Here is a 19,711-nt window from a genome sequence, read left to right as displayed (position 1 = left end):
GACGCGGTACTGGGCTCCCCTGCGCTGAACCGGTAGCGGGAGGGGACGAGGCGTGACCCAAACCCTAAGTTCGTGGGGCGGGGTGGGGCATCAGAACTCGAACTGCAGCGGGCAGAACTCAGCGGCCTCAGCCCAGGTGACAAACGGCTGTCCTGCGCGCTCAAGGGAGGGGACCGAGGCAGTGACTGGCAGCCCTCGCAGCCAGTGGGGGCCCGCGGCTACGCAGGCCAGCCCTATTCCAGTAGCCGGGGCGGAGCGTGGGCGAGGTTCCCCCCAGGCGGCGGCGAGCTCTCGCGCCCGCGGGAGCGGCTGCCGCACCAGCAAGCAGGTGAGGGGAGCCAAGCTCGAGAGGTGGGGGCCGAGAGGACCGACCCGAGGGTGGGATGCTGCGTGCTGAGTCCAAGAGCTGCTCTGGGGGACTTGGCTCCGGGTTTTGTGCGCGCTGTGTGGGACTCTAGCCAGCAGGTCCTCCGCCAAAGCCCGGGAGAGGTTCAGGCAACCTCTTTAGACGGGAGAGGAGGGGGGACGGAGGAGACAGCAGCCTGGGACCAGGAGATCTCTGGGGGTCGGGGAATCTCTGGGACCCTTGGCTGCAGCTGTCCCAGGTTCTGCAGCCCTGCCCTAGAGATCCGAACCCCCTACCCAGATAGGCAAGGAGAGGCGTGCGGGGAATTGTCCGGGCCCCAATTTCTCTTACACCATTTGAAGCCTTATGACCCGCAAGAATCCATCTCCACTATACCCAGGACTGGACACTGGGGTAGATGACTCAGCTGAGAGCCGGAATGAGGGGTGAATGAGAGGCTCCCACTGGCCTTGTATAAATGGTTCCGAAAGTCCACGATGCTGCCTGGACTGGGCCAGGGGCCTAAGGCAAGGGAGGACAGGATCTCAAATCAGGGCGGGGGTGGAAGTTCTGGGGGGCAGCAGGGCAGCATTTACACCCTTGTCCCAATCCCTGCTCTCCATCCACAGGCCTGGAGCGCACACTCCTGAGAATCTGCAGAGGTGGGGGTCTCCCAGTCACTGAGACTCCAGTTCCGCACAGAAGGCTCATGGAGCCCGGAGCACGCGGGGCCCTTTTCGCGAGGGCTAGCAGGTTCCTTCTGGACTTGTAGGGCGCCGCCCCAGGCTCGCCACGATGGCACAGGGTTTTGCAGTGGGCTTCGACCCACTGGGCCTCAGAGACCTCAGCTCGGGCACCCTGAGCTCCCTCTCCTCCCGCGGCCACCTGGGCAGCGACTCGGGCTCCGCAATGCGATACCTGCTGAAGAAGCAGCAGCGGCTGCTGAACGGGCCCCCCCGCGGAATCCGAGCCTCCTCACCCATGGGCCGCGTCATCCTCATCAACTCCCCCATCGAAGGTGGGGGCGGGGCCCAGCTTAGGCCTGGCGCTAAGGGTGGGGGTAAGGGCCAGCTGGGAGGAGGAACTCGAGAGATGGGAGTCTTGGGGCTGTGGGGCATGGAGGGCCCCTGTTTTGCCATAGCTCTTCCTCATCAGCCCTTTCCTCCTGTTCAGGCCAATGCTTTAGGGTTGCAGGACTATAGAGAGGTCGGAGGTGGGAGATAGGAGTATGGAGGCAGGGACAGGTGGGTGTGATATGCTAGCCCCCAAGCCAAGCAAGGCAGGGTAGCTAATTGGCTGCTCCATCCTATGGACTCTGCCTTTCTCCAGTCCCTTTGTGTATGCCCTGCGGGTTGGGGGGAGCAGGATGGAGAAGGATATATTCCATCAACCAACCCGTGGTGTGACCAGCTCTGTGCTGGGCTGTGAAGAGTCAGTGCCCAGTTGGGGAGACAGAATTAAAGCCTTCAGGTGCAGGGGCGCCTGGCTCAGGTCCTGAGATCAAGCCCCACACTGGGTGTAGAGATTACTTAAAATAAGTAAATAAATATATTTTTTAAAGATTTTATTTATTTATGTGAAAGCATGAGAGGGGGAGGGTCAGAGGGAGAAGCAGACTCCCCGCCAAGCAGGGAGCCCGATGCGGGACTCGATCCCGGGACCCCAGGATCATGACCTGAGCCGAAGGCAGTTGCCCAACCAACTGAGCCACCCAGGCGCCCCTAAATAAATATTTTTTTAAAAAAGGTTTCAGATGCAGAAGAAAGGAAAGAGGTAGAGTAGCAAATGTTCCAAAAAGGGGGGAAAAGAAGGAGGGTTGAGGGTCAGGAAGGGACCCCCAGGCCTGGGCCCCGAAGGAGGGGGCTACCTGACCTTATATAGTTGTTTAATGCTGTTACATCGCACACCTGTTCTATACCAGTCCTGGTTAGGTCCTGCAGGGGCCTGGAGGAAAAGGAGGCTCAATCTTCACCTTCCAGGAACTTACAGTGTAGTAGGGCTTCGAGACAGAGCAATGAGAACAGCTGGTGCTGGCGTGGAGGTATCCCAGACAAGGCTGGAAGTGGAAACCAAGAGCACAGGGTGGGGAGGGGGGCGGGGAGGAGTGCAATTAGGAGACAGCTTGGCTGCAGTGACAGATGTGAGGCGACAAAGAGCCAGTGAGCAAGGCAGGACCTTGAGTGCCAGTTGGGGGGGGGGAGTGGGTACCCCTGGGGCTGGGCTTTCTGTGGGCCAGATGCCATAAATATCTCCAGCTCCCCTTCTGTTTCTCAGCCAGCAGAACTCCCCTGGCTGGATCTCAGAGAGGACTTTTCAGACCCTGCTCCTCCCCTCTGACCCAGCTGGGCATCTCAGGTCCCCTCCCCGGGCCGCTGGGTTGCTCAGAGAGCAGGCTTTCCTGACCCCGTGGCCCAGCATGTTCACTCCCATCATCTACCATGCTGGGTCTCCCCCCTGGGTGAGCAGCAGGGCACTGCTGAGAGTCACCACTGTCATTCGGGTCATGAAGCAGAAGTCCTCAGAGGAGGTAGGAGACACGGTAGAGGATAGGGAAGGCACTGGGGCATGGCCCTTTTGGGTCCCATTGTATTAAAAGAACTTACACGTCCCCCTCACACAGCCACATAGACCATGCCCCAGCTATGATGCGATGGCTCTGTATACTCTCCCTCTGAAGATCCTCTCGCAGAAGAAGTTCCGGGATTGCTCTGTCCCGCTGCTTCGCCCTAGAGCCCTAGTGCAGCCAGGGGAGCAGCCTCTCCTAGCAAGGGGAGGCCCGGGGCATGGCCTCCACCAGCTGGCCTCTACCCTGTCTATGCTGGGAGTCTCTGAGCCCAGAATCTTCCCCTCTGCCTGAGCACAAACATCTCCCCACTTGCCGCATCCTGGAACCTCTCCCCCTTGTTACTATTTAGACCATTCCAGAGGCCTAAAGGAACGGATAAGGGAGGCCCAGTGGGGAGGGAGAAACTGGGACCCACATCACCCCCACGACTTCCCACCAGCTCCTCAAACTCAGCTGGTCCCAGAGAAAATGCATTCTCTAATCCAAACCAGCCCTTCCTCCTCACTCTCGTTCATCCGTTTATTCTTTTACTTATTCAAAAAATCCTTGGCAGATATCACGTGCTGTGCGACATGCTGGAGATATATTGGCAGAAAAGGATTACAAAGTCCCTACCGTGACTGAACTTACAATCTAGCTAAAGGAGACAGACAATAAATAATATGTGAGTAAGCCAATAATGAGAAAGGATGGTAAGAATCCTGGAGGTACTTATTTGGATGATACGATAGAGTAGTGGTTCGCACACATGGGAATACATCAGAATTGCCTGGAGGGGGGGGAGGCTTATGAAAAGACAAGCTGCTGAGTCCCACACCCAGAGCTTCTGATTCAGGGCATCTGCAGCGAAGCCCAAGAATACACATTTTTTATAGACTTTTTTTTAAAGATTTTATTTTTGAGTAATCTCTACACCCAATGTGGGGCTCAAACTCACAACCCTGAAATTAAGAGTCATATGCTCTACCGACTGAGCCAGCCAGGTGCCCCAAGAATACACTTTTTTCAAAAAAGGTTTATTTATTTGAGAGAGAGCAGGGGGAGGAGCAGAGGGAGAAGGACAAGCAGACTCCACGCTGAGCTCAGAGCCTGCTGCAAGACTCCATCCCAAGACCCCGAGATCATGACCTGAGCTGAAATCAAGAGTCAGTTGCTTAACCAACTGAGCCACCCAGGCGCCCCAAGAATACACATTTTTAATAAGTTCCTGAGTGTTGCTGCATGGGTGGTCTGGGGGGCACACTTTGAGAACCACTCTAATGGAGGCCACCTGGGAAGAAGGGAAGGGACTTCAGGGAGGGTAGTCCAGGAAGGTTTCTCAGAGAAAGTGGTGTCTGAGCCAGGAGGGGCTGCAGATTGGGAGCTGGCTTTATGAAGGTGTGGGCAAGAGTATCACAGATTGAGGGAACACTGAAGTGATTAGCCTGTGAGAGGAACAGGAGAGAGGTCAGTGTGGCCAAAGCTCAGTGAGGCTGGGATGGTGGCCAGAGGCGAAGGGAGAGAGGTGGGCAGAGGAAAGCCCACAGAGGGCCTTACTGGGCGTAGGGGACTGTGGAGTTCCTTCTAGAAGAAGGAGGAGGCATTGAAGTTTTTAATAAGCAGGCATGATCTACTGTAAAAGCTGACTCTGGCCACTGTGTAGAGAATGGCCTAAAGGGGGCAAGAATGGAAGTGGAGAGATAGTGAGGAGGCTGTGAGCTCCTGGAGGGGGAGGTTGGTGGCCCGGGGTAGGGCAGTAGAGGTAGAAAAGTTTCCATCCTCAGAGGCCCCAAGCTCCTATGCTCAAAACCCCAGATCGGCATCCCCCTGGCCCAGGGCCCTAGGAAGGCCCCAGGGAAGGACTGAGAAGAAAGAGGGTTGGGGGACAGGAGAGCAATAGACTCGTTGGCTGGGTTGAGATGTGTGCAGACAGAATCAGCCAGGAAGCCTCAGGATGTCCCACAACTCTGTCCTGCATCATCCCTACTTACAGGCTGCCCTTGGAGATTTCTTCCTGAGCTGCTCTGGTCATGCACTGTAACCTGATTTCTCTTAGATCAAACAGAAGTGTGTGTGTGTGTGAGAGAGAGATTTCTCCCTCTCAAATATCTCTGGAGTAAGCCTTGTCCAAGAAGAAATCTCACCTTCTCACCTGGGACCCAGCTTCCCTCTCTAGTCTTCTTAACTTTTCTAACCAAAGGCCTTCTCAAGGACACCCCTCAGAGCCTTGCTCACTCCCTCCCCTTCCTCATCAGTGCCCTCCCTTTCTGCTCCACCCATTGAAATCCCACCAATCTTGTCTTCCCAAACACCTTCCCTATCAGCTGCAGCTCCTAGGGACCCTGCTTCTCTGACTTTCCCCAGCACTGATGGAGAGGACCACTCTGGGCTCTGGGCATATACTGTAGCAGAGTGGTGTTTTGGGTTTCTCTCCTCATATAGTCAAGTAGCTCCTAGAGCCCTTACCTCCAGAATCACAGAGTCTAAGAGATAGAAGGGGCCTCAGAGATCCTTCCACAATATCCCAGACAGGGATTTATCAAGTGCTGGCTTGTATGCCACCAAAGATGAACTCACTATCTCTCCTGGAAACCTCATTCCATTGTCCGATAGCTGAAGGTTTTAGAAAGTTTTTCCTTACTAAATTGGCCTCCACCTAACTCCACTATGAGGGCTTGGTTCTGCCCTCTGGGTTACACAGAAAAGAACATCTAATGCCTTTCACATAATAGCTCTTTGACTATTTGAAGATAGAGCGAGCATACTCCTTTCTGCTCAAGCTGAAGAGCCCAGACTTGCTCAACTCTGCCCTATAGAATGGAATCTTGAACCTCTTCTATCCATCTGACCCTCAGAGTGGCAGGGTTTTTAGGAATTTGTCCTATCCTGGGCCTGTGGGCATGAGAAGCTTAGTAAGTATAAGAAACACACACGTGCATGGGCGTGCACACACACACACACACACCCTATATAATAAGGGAAGGAGAACAGCATCTTCTAATATGGAGTCCTGTCCTGCCTGCTCCCATACTCTCTTGCTGACCCATACTCTCAAATCCCCAACAGGGAACTCAGAAATCGGCTACCCTTAGGCCATAGGGCCTTAGGTGTATGTGCCGAGCAACCTAACCCAAACTGGGAAACCCAGGGGCTTTCTGTGCCCAGAAAGGACATGGGAGTCATGCCTGTGTCCCTGCCCCCCACCACCTCCACACAGCCAACAGTGATGAAAGCGACATCATCCACGCTGTCCGGGTGGAGAAGAGCCCAGCAGGGAGACTGGGTTTCAGTATACGGGGCGGCTCTGAGCATGGCCTGGGCATCTTCGTCAGCAAAGTGGAGGAGGGGAGCAGTGCAGGTGAGCAGGGCCCCCAGGAGTGGGTGCTGGCTTAGGAGATGAGCCCCCACCTCGGTGGGGCTCTGGAGGCCTATTATCAGCGATGGCAGGCAAGGGTCCTCAGCTTTGGAGGGCCTGATCCAATGGGGAAAGGAGGCCCCCTCCCAGGATGGAGTGGGCTCATGGACAAGTCCCTAGTCTACTAAGGAATACCCACACCTCACCTGGGGATCCCCAATCTCGTGGAAGAAGTTTTACCCCAGGGAGCCTTGTGTGGTGGGGAAGGCTTAGCTTTGCCCTGGGGGACTTGTCCCAAGGGGCCCATGGCAGCCGCCCCCTCCCCCGGTGCAGAGCGGGCTGGCCTGTGCGTGGGGGACAAGATCACGGAGGCGAACGGGCTGAGCCTGGAGAGCACCACCATGGGCAGCGCCGTGAAAGTGCTGACGGGCAGCAGCCGCCTGCACATGATGGTGAGGCGCATGGGCCGCGTGCCGGGCATCAAATTCTCCAAGGAGAAGACCACATGGTGAGAACGCCTGGTCCCAGCCCTGACCTTGACCCACCCCATCCACCCTATCCAGCCCATGGCAGGAGGCGCTGAGGGCACAGGGCTCTGCGTGAGACTCAGCTATGTACGGCTTCTGCTCTCTCTGTCCCTTGGCGCTGGACGCACAGCGATCCTAAGGCCTGACACTGAAATGGGACAAGGCCATGTCTCTCCCCTAGCTCTCCTCCCAACTCTATCCCAGACGCCGGCGGCCCTGTCCCCAAAGATGCTCTCCTGGGAGCCTGGGCATAGTAACAGCACCTCTCCCTCAGAGTTCTTGTGGGGATTCGAAATGGGTCCTGGCCCAATGGAGCCACTCCATAAAAAGAGGAGATTGGGGTGGTTTCCCAAATTTAATGAAGTCTACATCCCACAGAAGGTCTCAGGACTGGGGAGTCCCCCAAGGCGACCTCCCCTTACCTGTGCAGTTGTCCGAGATGCTGGAAGGAAAGGGGGTGGGCGGTGGTGGACGGGGCGGGGGGGCCCAGACTGACAGCCCCTTGCTGTTGTCCCAGGGTGGATGTCGTGAATCGGCGGCTGGTAGTGGAGAAGTGCAGCTCGACACCATCCGACAGCGGCTCGGAGGACGGGGTGCGGCGCATCGTCCACCTGTACACCACGTCAGACGACTTCTGTCTGGGCTTCAACATCCGTGGGGGCAAGGAGTTTGGCCTGGGCATCTATGTGTCCAAGTGAGGGCTGGAGCCGGGCGTGCAATGCGGACGGGTGGGCAAGTGAGACTCAGCCAACTACATGTCCAAAGGAGGGCCTAGGTCAGGGGTGGGGTCTGGAGGGGAGTGGGGGGCTCCAGGAAGAGGGTCAAGGAGTTTGGCTGGGGCATCCCTGTGTCCGAGGGAAGAGTCTGGTCTAGGGTGAGGGAGGGCAGGCCAGGTGGCCTCTCAGACTGCCTCCTGTCTGACCCCAGAGTGGATCATGGTGGGCTGGCCGAGGAGAATGGCATCAAGGTGGGGGACCAGGTCTTGGCGGCCAACGGTGTCAGGTTCGACGACATCAGCCACAGCCAGGCCGTGGAGGTGCTGAAGGGCCAAACACACATCATGTTGACTATCAAGGTGGGCAGGACTGTGGGTGTCAGGGAGAGGCCAGACTATAGGAGGAACTTCCCAGACCTCTCTAGAGTTTAATGCCCATTGTCCTACAACTTATGACTTTTCCACAGCCATTTGAGAGAGCAGGCATTGTGCTCATCCCTAGTTCACAGAAGAAAAACCTGAGGCTGAGAGAGGCAGAGTCACTCAGAAACCACGGTCACTTCCTCGGCTGGCTAGTAGCAGGGCCTGCTTCCAGTCCTGCTGCCCAGACACCCAGGGCAGTGCCCCTTCGGATGAGTGGTGGAGGTCCAGGGTTGAAAGGAGAAAACGTCCCGCCCCGAGGGTGGGGTGGAAGCTGCGGTTTGGGCAGGACCTGGGCACAGGGCAAGGACAGCTGGGCTGAGGCCAGAGATCGGATTTCAGGGGAGGCACCTGCATTCATGATTCATGTGGGTCTCACACTTGCCTGAGGATCAGGTCCTTCTCACTCTGGCTGCAGGGGAGGTGACAGCTCGCTCTCCGCTAGGACCCACTCCCGGCCCCGGCTCCGCTCTCCTCCCTTCCCAAGCCTTCACCCCCCTCGCCCTTCAGGGCCTCCTCCGCCATTCCCCCGCTTCTGCCCCCTTGATTTCCCATCCCACGATCCCCCCATCCCGTTTCTCCCTTTCCTTCCTCTCACATGACCCCGAACACTCCTCCTCTCTCCCACTCTGCCCCTCGTTCATTCATTCAACATTTTTGAGTATGTCCTACGTGACAGTGCCTATGCTGGGTGCTGGGGCTATAAGACAGATGAGGTCTCTGCTCCGGGGCGGGGCGGGGGGGGGGGGGAGACAGACAAACAGGATGCATGCTGACTGACAAACGCTGTAAGGAAATTAACAGAGAGGTGGGAGGGGTAATTTAGGAGGGCCCTTTTAGCCACGGGGTGGGGGGGGGGTCGGGGCAGGTCTCTCTGGGGAGGTGACACCTGAAGAGGGAGAAGGAGCTAGCCAGGAGATGAGTGGAAGGAAGAGAATCCAGACAGAAGGAGCAGCAAGTTCAAGACCCTGAGGTGTAGAGGAATTTGGCAAGTTCCGACATAAAGCGGCCCATTTGTCTCGAGCGTGATGAACTTGGAGGAGAGGGATGGGGTTGAAAAGTCTACTCCTGTCCCGTCACTCCCCCTTCTCACCTACTCCCCGCTGCCCTCCTGTGCCCGCCATGCTCTTCCCAGGATACTGGCCGGTACCCTGCCTACAAAGAGATGGTTTCTGAGTACTGCTGGCTGGACCGATGTAAGTGGCTCGGGCCCCTGCGTTGGAGGGAAAGGGCTGAGGCCCGAGGGTGCGTGGGAGCCTCTGAGGAATAATGGGGCAGGAGGAGCAACACCTGCTTGGGACTTCCCCACCGCCCAGAGCCATTTCCGGGCTCCCCTCTGAGAAGCTGCGGGTTCAGTTCCCAGCTCTTCTTGGCTCTGGAGTCCCGGGGCAGGGTCAGGGGGGCGGGTGAATGGAGGAGAAGTGACTTGGCTAAGGTCTCTCAACAAGTCAGTGGCAGGACTGCCGAGCAGCTGGTTCCCCAGAGCCCCGCGCTTCCAGCCTTGGCTGCTCGCCGACACTCACCCACCGCCACCCCCAAGGTGCTGTGCGACCCTGGCAGGGCCCTGAGGCCAGCGGCCTTCCCCTGAGATGCCCCTGCCTTCCCCACTGCCTGCAGTGAGCAACGGGTCGCTGCAGCAGCTGTCCCCCGCCTCGGAGAGCAGCTCGAGCGGCTCCTCCTATGCCTCCAGCGCCCCCTGCAGCTCGGCCGAGGGCTCCCTGCCCTCCCAGCGCCTGGATGGCGGCCTGGGGCTTGACGAGCCGCACAGTCGGGGCCCAGGCTGGGGGCGGGCGGACACAGCCATGCAGACGGAGCCGGACGTGGGCGGCCGCGTGGAGACCTGGTGCAGTGTGAGGCCCACCGTCATCCTCAGGGACACAGCCATCCGCTCCGACGGCCCCCGGCCCGCCCGCCGCCTGGATTCTGCGCTCTCCGAGTCCCCTAAGACTGCTCTGCTGCTGGCCCTGAGCCAACCCCGGCCCCCCATCACAAGGTCCCAGAGCCACCTGACCTTGTGGGGTATGTAGGGAAGGGGCGGCCGATGTTCTCTCCAAAGCTCCCGGTCCAACACCTGCCTCACACCCAGTCCTGGGCCCCAAACCTCCCTTGGCTCTAGGCCTTGACTCGGCCTCCGTTCCAGCCCCAGAATGCACTCAGACGCTGCTCTGGGCCCCATTTTAAACTGGCCCTGGGCCCCAAACCCACCCTCAGATCTAGTCCCAGCTCCTGTCGGCTTTGGGCCCCACACCAGCCCTAATCCATCCCCGCCACCCTACACACACAGACACACACACCCCGGCCCTCTTGGAGGGTCCTCACCGAGCTGGAGCTGTGGGTGGGGGAGAGGTGGAAAGTCGAAGGAGGAAGCCCACCTATCTCCACCCCCACCTCCCCACAAGGCTGGAGGTCCTGTCTGCCCCCTACTGTCCCTCCTCCCTGGCTCTCCTCACACCCCTGCCCCTTGGCCTTCCCTCTGCCCACTGCTCCAACGCCCCCGGGTGCTCCCTCATGTCTGCAGAGGAGAAGAAGCAGCAGAAGAAGGAGAAGTTGGGGTCCTCCGGGGAAAAGGGGGCCCTGCAGCGCTCCAAGACACTGATGAACCTCTTCTTCAAGGGAGGGCGGCAGGGCTGGCTGGCAGGGCACGGGCACAGAGAGGCCTGGACGCTGGACAGAGGGAGCCCGGCCAAGCCCCGCCCTCGCCTAGACCTGGAGAAAGGTAAGCACCGGCCGATGAGACCGGGAGGAAGGAGATACAGTCCATTTGGCATCCAGCGGCTCTGGGTTTCAATCCCACGCTGCCTTTTCCTAGCTGGGAGGAACAACTCGCCCCCATAAGCCTGTTTCCTCGTGAGTAAAGTGAGAGTAATGATACCTGTTTCTTTAGGAATGGTGAGGAGTAAGTGAATGGATGTATGTAAATCACTCCAGGACATTGTCTGGCATACAGAAGGTACCAGAAGGTACCAGAAGGTACCAGAAAATGTAGTGGTCATTGTTAAACTCTCTCATCTCCCCACTTTACAGAAAGGAAAACTGATAGAGCTACAGCCTAGCAAGGAAGTTGAAGGGCTTGGGTCAGATCTCTGTGCTGGTGCTGAGGTGGGTAGGGCACTCCTCTCCTGGAATATTTGGCTTCACCTCCCCTGGCCAGTGCTCCACAGGCCCTACACAGTTCTAGCACCATCCCTGAGTAAGGCCAGTTCTAGATCAGGGCCCAAGCAGAAAGGCCTGGGCAGGCTTCACTTCTGTCAGGGGCTTCCCGTGGACCCTCAGAGAGGCCTCTCGTCTCTCAGGTGAGGCTCAAAGACTGGACCAAGAGTGGATGAGTTAAGACTCTCAGGGTTGCACGTGACAGAAACCCAACTCAAATTAGCTTTAAAAAACACTCCTTGGCTCAGCTACTGATTTGAGTGGGTCTAAAGGTTTGAACAATCTCATCAGACATCTGCCCCCTTCCTCTTTAGTTCCCCTTTCCCCTGGGTTGGCTTCGTTATCATGCAGGTTTTGCCCACTCAGAGGGAAGATGGCCATTCTCGCTTAGCAATCCAGGGACGGGAGAGCTTCTTAAAGAGTTCCAGCTGAAGTTCCAGGCTCTCATTGGCCCAGCTGGGTCACGTGCCCAACAGATGGCTGTGCCGGGGAAAGGCCAGTGGCGCCTTCCTGGGCCAGCCTGGGTCATGGGCTCACCCTGGAGACCATGCACTGAGAATGGAGATCCCCAGGTGAAATTGGGGTGCTGTTTGCAGAGGGAGAGTGGATGTTGGGTAGGCAAAAACGACCAGAGGATGAGGAGCTGGACCCTGCCCCTTCTGGGGGGCCAAGGTGAGAGTCCCATGGGAGAGACAATCTCTTCAGCTTAGGCCAGGTCAGCCCCACTTCCTCAACCCATCTCTTTTTCCACAGGCCCCAGGGCCCTGCTCTCACCTGATGCTCGTCCTATCCCTCTGGCCACTCCTCTCTCTCCTCCAAAGGCTCCTCTTTTTTTCTCTGTCCCCTGAAGGTAGGTGCTGCCCCAAGCTTCGTTCTTGGGGTTCCTCCCTCCATATATTTGCTTCTAAATGAATCTCCACAAGCAGAACTCACACGGCACCCTCTCTTGATCCAAAACCTTCACTGACTGCCCACTGCCTATGAATGAAGTCCCCAGTTGGGCATAGCCTTACAAGACCTTCGTGGCCTGGCCTCTTGCCTCGCCATGCCACCTCCTTCCAGCCTAAACTCTTCATTCCCGCTAGTGATCTAGCCGTCCCTGAGCCCTCCCAAGCCCCATGTTCAGACTGGGAGCCAGGGCCCACAGCTGAGCCTTTCTTTTTCATAGCAGGGGCAGTGGGGCCTGTGCAGAAGTTTGTCACCTGGAGACTGAGACGCGGTAATTCATGCATCTCTTTAGCAAGGCCTGGTTGACAGCAGAGCTGCAGATGGGGTGCATGTTGAGGGGCAGCTAAGGGGCTTTGGGCTAAACTCAGTTGGGGTCATGCATGGGGGATTGGGTGCAAATTGGGGGCAGCTAAAAGAATTGGACTAAGCTTACCAGGAGAGACAGGGCTGCAGACAGATATTGGGGTGCATTTTTGAGGACTGGGTACTCGATGGGGCTCCCAAAGACAGATTTTGGGGAGGTGAGGGAGCCTGTGCCAGGACCCCATTGAATACTATGACTGTGAATGTTCGGGGGGCCCAGGGGGCACCGGGCTAGGACATCATTAAGGAACAGCCTAGTATAGGGGGTCTGTGTTGGGGGCCAAAGGGTCTAGATTGCAGCTCCTTTGTTGGGTAGATTGCTACGGGAGACGTCGGTGGGGAGATTCTGGGCTAGGCTGGAATTCTGTCAGTGGCACCTAGGCCTCTCAGCTGACCTGTTCTGGGCTCTGACCCCATTGAGAGAAGCCCCTGCCTCCTCCCCTGACGGCTCCTGGCTCCTTCATCATATGCCTTCGCTCCTTCCCTGCAGAGCGGGAGAGGGGCCCGACCCTGCTCTCTGCTAGGTCCGGGGGCTCCTCCAGCCAGCTGCCCGACATGGATGAGCAGGTGCAAGCCTGGGAGAGCCGACGGCCCCTTATTCAGGACTTGGCCCGACGGCTGCTGACTGACGACGAGGTGCTGGCAGTCACCCGCCACTGCTCCCGGGTGAGCTTCCAGCCTGCCCCCAACTCCAGCACATGGTCACCCCATCACCCAGCCCCTCATTCATTCGGGCCACCATCTCTGGTCAGTATCTGGGCTCGAGGCCCTGAGGCCAGAGGTTGGGAAAAGCAGAAGTCACTCCTGTTCCTGTCTCACACACACACACACACACACACACTGAGCTCACAGACAGGAGAGGGACATACAGTAACTAGAACCTAAACACCCATAGCGGCAAATTGTGTGAAATGCTGTGAAAGAAAAGAATAGGAGAAAATAACCCAAGAGGTACAAATTAGGTGGTGTGGTCTAGGAGGGCCTCCTTGAGGAGGTGATGTTTCAGCTAAGGAGAGAAGGAGCCGGACAGGTGATGAGTGGGGGCACATGAGTCTCTGCGGTCACCCCCTGAGCTCTCCTCTAAACCCCAACCTTCTCCCCTGACTCCCTGAGTCAGCCCCCAGGCCCGGCCTCATGCCAGGCCCCCTCCCCTGTTACCTAAGTAAGTAATCCTTTGTCACCCCCCACACACCCCAAGCCTCCCCCAACGTCTGCTCTGTTGTTCTGTTTCCTTCTACTTCAAACAGGAAGTAGGGCTCCAGGGTGGGGCGCAAGTTAGATGTGAGGGAGTCCTTGTGGCCTGGGTGTTGGGGAGGTTGTGGGAGGCACAGGTCTGGGGTCTGATCCTCCAGGGAGGTCTGAAGGCCCTCTGCTCTCCTCCTGCCTCAGAGCCCCCGGGTTTCCTGCGCTGGGGTCCCCGTGGAGTGCTGGCGTCAGTGCAATGTGAGCTTGCGTGCAAGGACAAGCTGAGGGGCTCCAGGAAGTCGTCTGTGATCCCCCCATGGCCTCAGCCCAGTCGGGGCAGGGCTGTGTTGTTTGTCTGTGTGATGTGTACATCTGTGTGTCTGTGGGCACCTGGGTTTGTCATCTGTGTGATCGACACGTGTGCGTGCGTCTAGATACGGCACGTGTGTATCACCTGGAGACTGAGGCACAGTAATTCATGCATCCCTTTACCAAGGCCTGGTTGACAGCAGAGCTGCAGATGGGGTGCATGTTGGGGGGCAGCTAAGGGCCTTGGGCTAAACTCTGTGTCATCATGCTCAACTCTAAGTGCTAAGTGGGGTCCCCAGCACCAGCCTCCGTGAGCTTGCAACTCTGGGATCTGGCCATTAGGTGGCGCGCTGTGCCCATTTCTTGGATCAGCTCCTTTTCCATCAGCCCTCCGTTCCTCCCACCCTGTCCAAGCCAGGACCACCTCTCACGGCACCCAAACCTGACCCCCACCTCACCCGCACCAAGAGATCACACCCTCTGTGGTGGAGCTCTGGCCGGGGTGATTGGAAAATCTCCCCTAGTGACTCAGATGTGTGGCCTCGAACCCCAGGCCTCCTTCCCTCTCTGAGCCCTCTCTCCACTGCCACCAGACCAGGCTTTAGAAAGCCCCCCCGGATCACTTTACACTCCCCAAGCCCCTGTGCAATCTCTTACCTTTGGCGGAACAGAGTACAAGTTTCTAATGCTCACATTCAAGGCCTTCCCTGCTTCGACTCCCCCAGCCACTAACCTCAGCTCTCCCGCGGTCGCCACATCACCACATGGTCATCTCCTGCTGGTCACCGCCCAGGGTTATACAGGTGATGAACCGCACGACTCTGGGGCACCACTCACACCGGAGTCCCCACCTATGCAGCCTACGTGGAGGCCCTTCTTGTACCCCACGGTCAGGCTGAACTTCTGTCTACCCGCTATCCCACCCCACCCCGGAGCACTTTCCTCCCAATACTCATGCTGTTGCCTGCATTTATGCCTAAGAGTAAATGTCAATGAAACAAACATACCAAGAGGGGTCTGTGTAAATGTCGCCGCCTCCAAGAAGCCGATTCCGGTCTTGGTGCGCTCCTCGGAGACTCCCTCTGCCCCGCTGCCAGTGGTTTGTCATTCCCTGGGGCACGTGGCTCGCTCTGCCCCTCGTTTCCCACTAGACTGACTTCTGAAGGATCTGGAACAGGGTCTTCTTCATTGTGCCCCCACTGCCCAGTACAGGGCGTGGCACTTAGTAGGTGCTACATGCGGGTTTGTAGCCTTGAAATGTGTACATATGCGACTGATTCTGTGCAATTATAGATCTCTTGCTCCAGACAAAAGGGGTTGTATTTTGGACACGTGTGTGTGTGTGTGTGTGTGTGTGTGTGTGTGTGAGTCCCTGTAACTTTGTGTGTGGTTTAGGGCCACATAGTTTATATTTTATTTCCCGATATTTACGAATGTCTCACTCTGGCCACCAGGGCTTGCTGTGTCTCTGTGTCTATTCCTGTCCAGGATGGTGTGTGTGTGTGTGTGTGTGTGTGTATCACCATGTGATTGTGTGTATCTCCATTTCACCACCAGGGGGCGGTGTGCTGTCCAAATAGGGTGGCTCCCAGTGTTCAGTTTACGGGTTGGTGTGCGTGGGTGGGGTGTGGCTGGTGGCATCCGGGCAGTGCCAGGCAGAAGGGCCTCCACGCCCCGGGGGACTGACTGGAGAGGCTTTCTGTCGAGCCACCCCTTCCCCAAGGTCCCCCGTTCCAGCGCCGAACAAAGCCTAATTGGTAGGTCTCTGTGCAGACATATGCTGGGCCAGCCAGGCGCACAGCCTAGCGTTTGGCTCCAATCCCTTCCTTCTGCCTGGGAGGTGGGGGCGGGGAGGAGAGTCGGCTCCCTGCACACCCTTTTCCGGCACCAGAGCTCGCAAGAGCCAGACTTCTCAGGTTCCAGTCCCTCTTCACACTTCCTTATCTGTGTGGCCTTGGCCAAAGTCCTCTCTGAGCCTCAGTTTCCTCATTCGTAAGATGAGAATAATGAACGTCATCGCACAGGGTCGCTAAACGAGAGACCGTATGTAAAGGGCTTACAAATGCTGCTACCGGGGCTGTTATAGGTCTGTTACGACAACCGCAGGCTTCCCCCTAGTCACCAACATCCCCCCGGGGCCGGGGACAGCCTGGGGATGCGGAGGAGCTTTCCTAAACGTGGGGAACCGCACATGCGCAAGCAGCGCCCCCCAGCTCTGGACGTCCTCGCTGCTGTGTGACCCGCGGCGCCTCTCTCCGCAGTACGTGCACGAGGGCGGTGTGGAGGACCTCGTGAGGCCCCTGCTGGCCATTCTGGACAGGCCCGCGAAGCTGCTGCTACTGAGGGACATCAGGTGGGGTGGGGGCTGTGGGGAGGGTTTGGGGGGCAGAACGGGGACCTCTGAGAACTCCCCCCACTGTCACCCCCAGAACTGTGCCCCTGCCCACCCCCTGTCTCTCGACCTCCCCCAGGAGCGTGGTGGCCCCCACCGACCTCGGCCGCTTCGACAGCATGGTGATGCCCGTGGAGCTGGAGGCTTTTGAGGCCCTTAAGAGCCGGGCAGGTCAGCAGCTGGGGGTAGGACGTGTAGATCCTGAGCCCCAGGTGGGGATGGGAGTGGGGCCTCCCGGGGGGAGACGGGGCAGAGATGGCCTTCAGCTGGGTCCATCAGGGAGCCCGGCAGGGGCCCCGCCTCTGACGGGGTCTCCTCTCCCAGTAGTACGGCCTCCTGCCTTGCGACCAGCCCGGCAGGACACACCGCCCAAGCGTCACCTCATCACGCCTGTGCCTGGTCAGTCAGAGTCCCGGAGCCGGGGGAGGGGGCACACTGGGGAAGGGAGAACGGGCCCTCCGTCCCTGCCCCCCACAGAGGGTGTCGTGGCTTCCGAAGGCCGGCTGGTTCCCTGAAGGAAATCCTTGTCCACCGCAGCCACGTTTATCACATCCACTCACCCCCTGTACTATTATTTACTTAATAATTGGTTTTAAACCCACTCACTTTTTTTTTAATTTTTTTATTCTTATGTTAATCCCTATACATTACATCATTAGTTTTAGATGAAGTGTTCCATGATTCATTGTTTGTGCATAACACCCAGTGCTCCATGCAGAATGTGCCCTCCTCAATACCCACCACCAGGCTAACCCATCCTCCCACCCCCCCTCCCCTCTAGAACCCTCAGTTTGTTTTTCAGAGTCCATCGTCTCTCATGATAAACCCAGTCACTTTTTAAATCTACTCTCATTCTATGCAATAATCTCTGAGAAATTACCAGTTTGGTGTGTGAGTGCTATTTTTTCTGAGACACATATTGCCATAGAAAACTTTAAAGTTCTGTATCACCCTGGAACCCAGGCAGAGTCCCTCACTGCGCGCACAACCACCAGAGGCCTGAGCAAACCCAAGCTTGGGTCTCATGGGCCCTGCACCGACGAAGGCGAGGATTGGGGCCTGGCAAGGTGGTCCGGGCTGGTGAGGACGGGCAGCCTGACCTTGGCCCCCTTCCCCAGACAGACGTGGAGGTTTCTACCTGCTGCCTGTGAACGGCTTCTCGGAGGAGGAAGACGATGGGGAACTGAGGGAGCGGCTGGGGGGCCTCCAGCTCTCCCTGGGTGCCTCTGCTCCCCGCCACCCTCATAAAGGGATCCCCCCTCTCCAAGACGTGCCAGTAGACGGCTTCGCCCCACACCGAAGCTCCTGCACACCCCCTCCCCAGCCACCCCCCGTCGCTCCCCGGCCCCCAAGGCCTAACTGGCTGCTGACAGAACCCCTGACCCCAGAGGACCCTCGGCAGGGCCAGAGCCAGAGGCAGAGCCAGGGCCCTGCCCAGAGCCACAGCCGCAGCCGGGGTCGAGGCAAGTCCCCCGGACGCAGGCACTCCCCATCCCCAGCGCCTGTCCCCACCCCCAGCATGGCCAACGGGCGCTCCCACAAGCCTCGGAAGGCCAGGCCCCCTCTGCCACAACCTGTGGATGAGCAGGCAGCCAAGGCGGGGGGCCGTCAAGGCCCCTCCGAGAATGGAACTGGCGGGACAGCCAGGGAGGCAGCCAAGAAGGCCCCTGGTGGGGAGCTGAGGACAGTCACGCTGTCCAAGATGAAGCAGTCCTTGGGTGAGTGCAGGTGGGACTAGGCCTGGCAGGTGGGGCTCTTGGGTTTGGGTGAGGTTTCTGGGCTTGGTTTTGGGGTACAACTAGGGGGCCTGGGCTTAGGAAAAGATTTGGATATGGGGGTCTATTTGGGAGGTTCTAGATTGGAGGGGGTGGGAACTAGAGGATTTTTGGAGTCGAGGACCGAGTAGGAACAGAATCTGGGGATTTGGGAGAAGTCGGGGCCTGGACTTGGCGTTGGGGTGCTGGGTTTCTTCTGGGAGCTCTGGGTTGAGGGGTGTGGCTACATGCTCATCCGGTGTTTTTCTCTCACTAGGCATCAGCATTTCTGGGGGCATTGAGTCCAAGGTGCAGCCCATGGTGAAGATAGAAAAGATCTTTCCGGGGGGGGCTGCCTTCCTCAGTGGGGCCCTGCAGGTGGGTGAAGAGTACCCAAGCCCACTCCCGAGGTCCAGAGCTGAATTCTGGTGGGGGTGGGGCCGGAACATACTCATCTTCCAGCCAGACAGGTTTAGACCAGGTCCTGGGAGGAGGCTTGGGTGCAGGGGGGTCAGGCCTGCAAGATGAACAAGCCTAGGGAGAAATCTGTCCCCTCATGCCAGCCTGGGCCTGAGAGTGGCCCATCATGTTCCACCCCTAGCCCCAAGGGACAAAGGGCCATTGTCTGTGCCTCACCCTGCCCCCCACAGCTCCAGGCACAAAAGTCCCATTGTCCATCCCCTCCACCCAGATGAGGAGGAGTGTCCTAGGTGGTGGAGGTGAGAGGTTGGGTGGTGGGATGACCTGAGAAGGGAGGGCTTTGATTTTCCCACCCCCATCCCAGGCTGGCTTCGAGCTTGTGGCAGTGGATGGAGAGAGCCTGGAGCAGGTGACCCACCAGCAAGCAGTAGATACCATCCGCCGAGCTTATCGAAACAAGGCTCGGGAGCCCATGGAGCTTGTGGTCAGGGTCCCCGGGACCAGTCCACTACCCTTACCCCCTGACTTGTCGGCCCTCACCAATCAGCGCCTTCCTGCTGACCATTCCCCTACCCGCTGACCCCTTGATGGTACTCCTTCCCTCCCACTGCCTCCCAGAACCTCCCATTAATGCTCTGCCCACCAATATCCAGATTCCTCCCACCGACGCCAGGCTCCTCCATCGGACCGACAGCCCAGTCCCTTCTCTAGCCCTCCAGACTCCTGATACTAACCCCAGACTCTCCCCACCTATGCTACGACTCTTCCCACTGACTTCAGATCCTCCCACTGACTCTCAGGACCCTCCTGCTATCTCCCAGACGTCACCTACTAACCTCCTCGGGACTTAGGAACCTCCCCCTCTTGCTTGACTTGCCTCCTCCCAAAGCTCCCCACTTTCTTCCCTCTCCAGCTATCACTAAGGCTCTGCTCTTTCCAGATAAACTTGGTGTCAAGGACAAGGTGCTCCTGGGTAGCCTGTGTCACCCGCTCACTGCCCCCAATCTGCCAGGACAGGGAGAGGTTGGGAGAAAGCCAAGGTCTGGCGCTTGGGATTGGTGGGCACTTTCTCATGATGTCCCCTTTAATGCCCCCAAGCACTGAGGGACATGGGCTCTCAACAGGGCCCTGAAGGGTCATTGCACCCATCCCCCAGCCCCAAGCAGTGTTCTGTGCAAGGGACAGGATGGAAGGCTTTTCTAGATTCTCAAACCCTGAGAGACCATTTCATGTCGTGGTCCGCTAGGACCTCACACTTTCTACTGGATTTGTCCTTCCCCCA

The 19,711-nt window shown here is 57.9% G+C and overlaps 1 protein-coding gene across 1 annotated transcript; it reads left to right on the top strand.

Moving 5' to 3' along the window:
- Positions 1-238: 238 nt before the first annotated feature.
- On the top strand, positions 239-19,687 carry PDZD7 (PDZ domain containing 7). Its single transcript, XM_045878645.3, is given in 18 exon segments — positions 239-328; positions 976-1,364; positions 6,109-6,249; positions 6,580-6,754; positions 7,291-7,467; positions 7,701-7,848; positions 9,044-9,104; positions 9,526-9,927; positions 10,427-10,624; positions 12,227-12,277; positions 12,860-13,035; positions 16,125-16,216; positions 16,335-16,426; positions 16,583-16,654; positions 17,374-17,973; positions 18,287-18,387; positions 18,794-19,026; positions 19,028-19,687. Coding segments are annotated over 17 exon segments (3,195 nt in total). The 5' UTR covers positions 239-328; positions 976-1,141; the 3' UTR covers positions 19,281-19,687.
- Positions 19,688-19,711: the final 24 nt, after the last annotated feature.

Source organism: Mirounga angustirostris, unplaced genomic scaffold, assembly GCF_029215605.1.
Source record: "Mirounga angustirostris isolate CCGP_5_RB_7025 unplaced genomic scaffold, mMirAng1.0.hap1 SCAF_6, whole genome shotgun sequence".
NCBI lineage: Eukaryota > Metazoa > Chordata > Mammalia > Carnivora > Phocidae > Mirounga > Mirounga angustirostris.
This window is presented reverse-complemented; position numbering and strand designations above follow the sequence as displayed.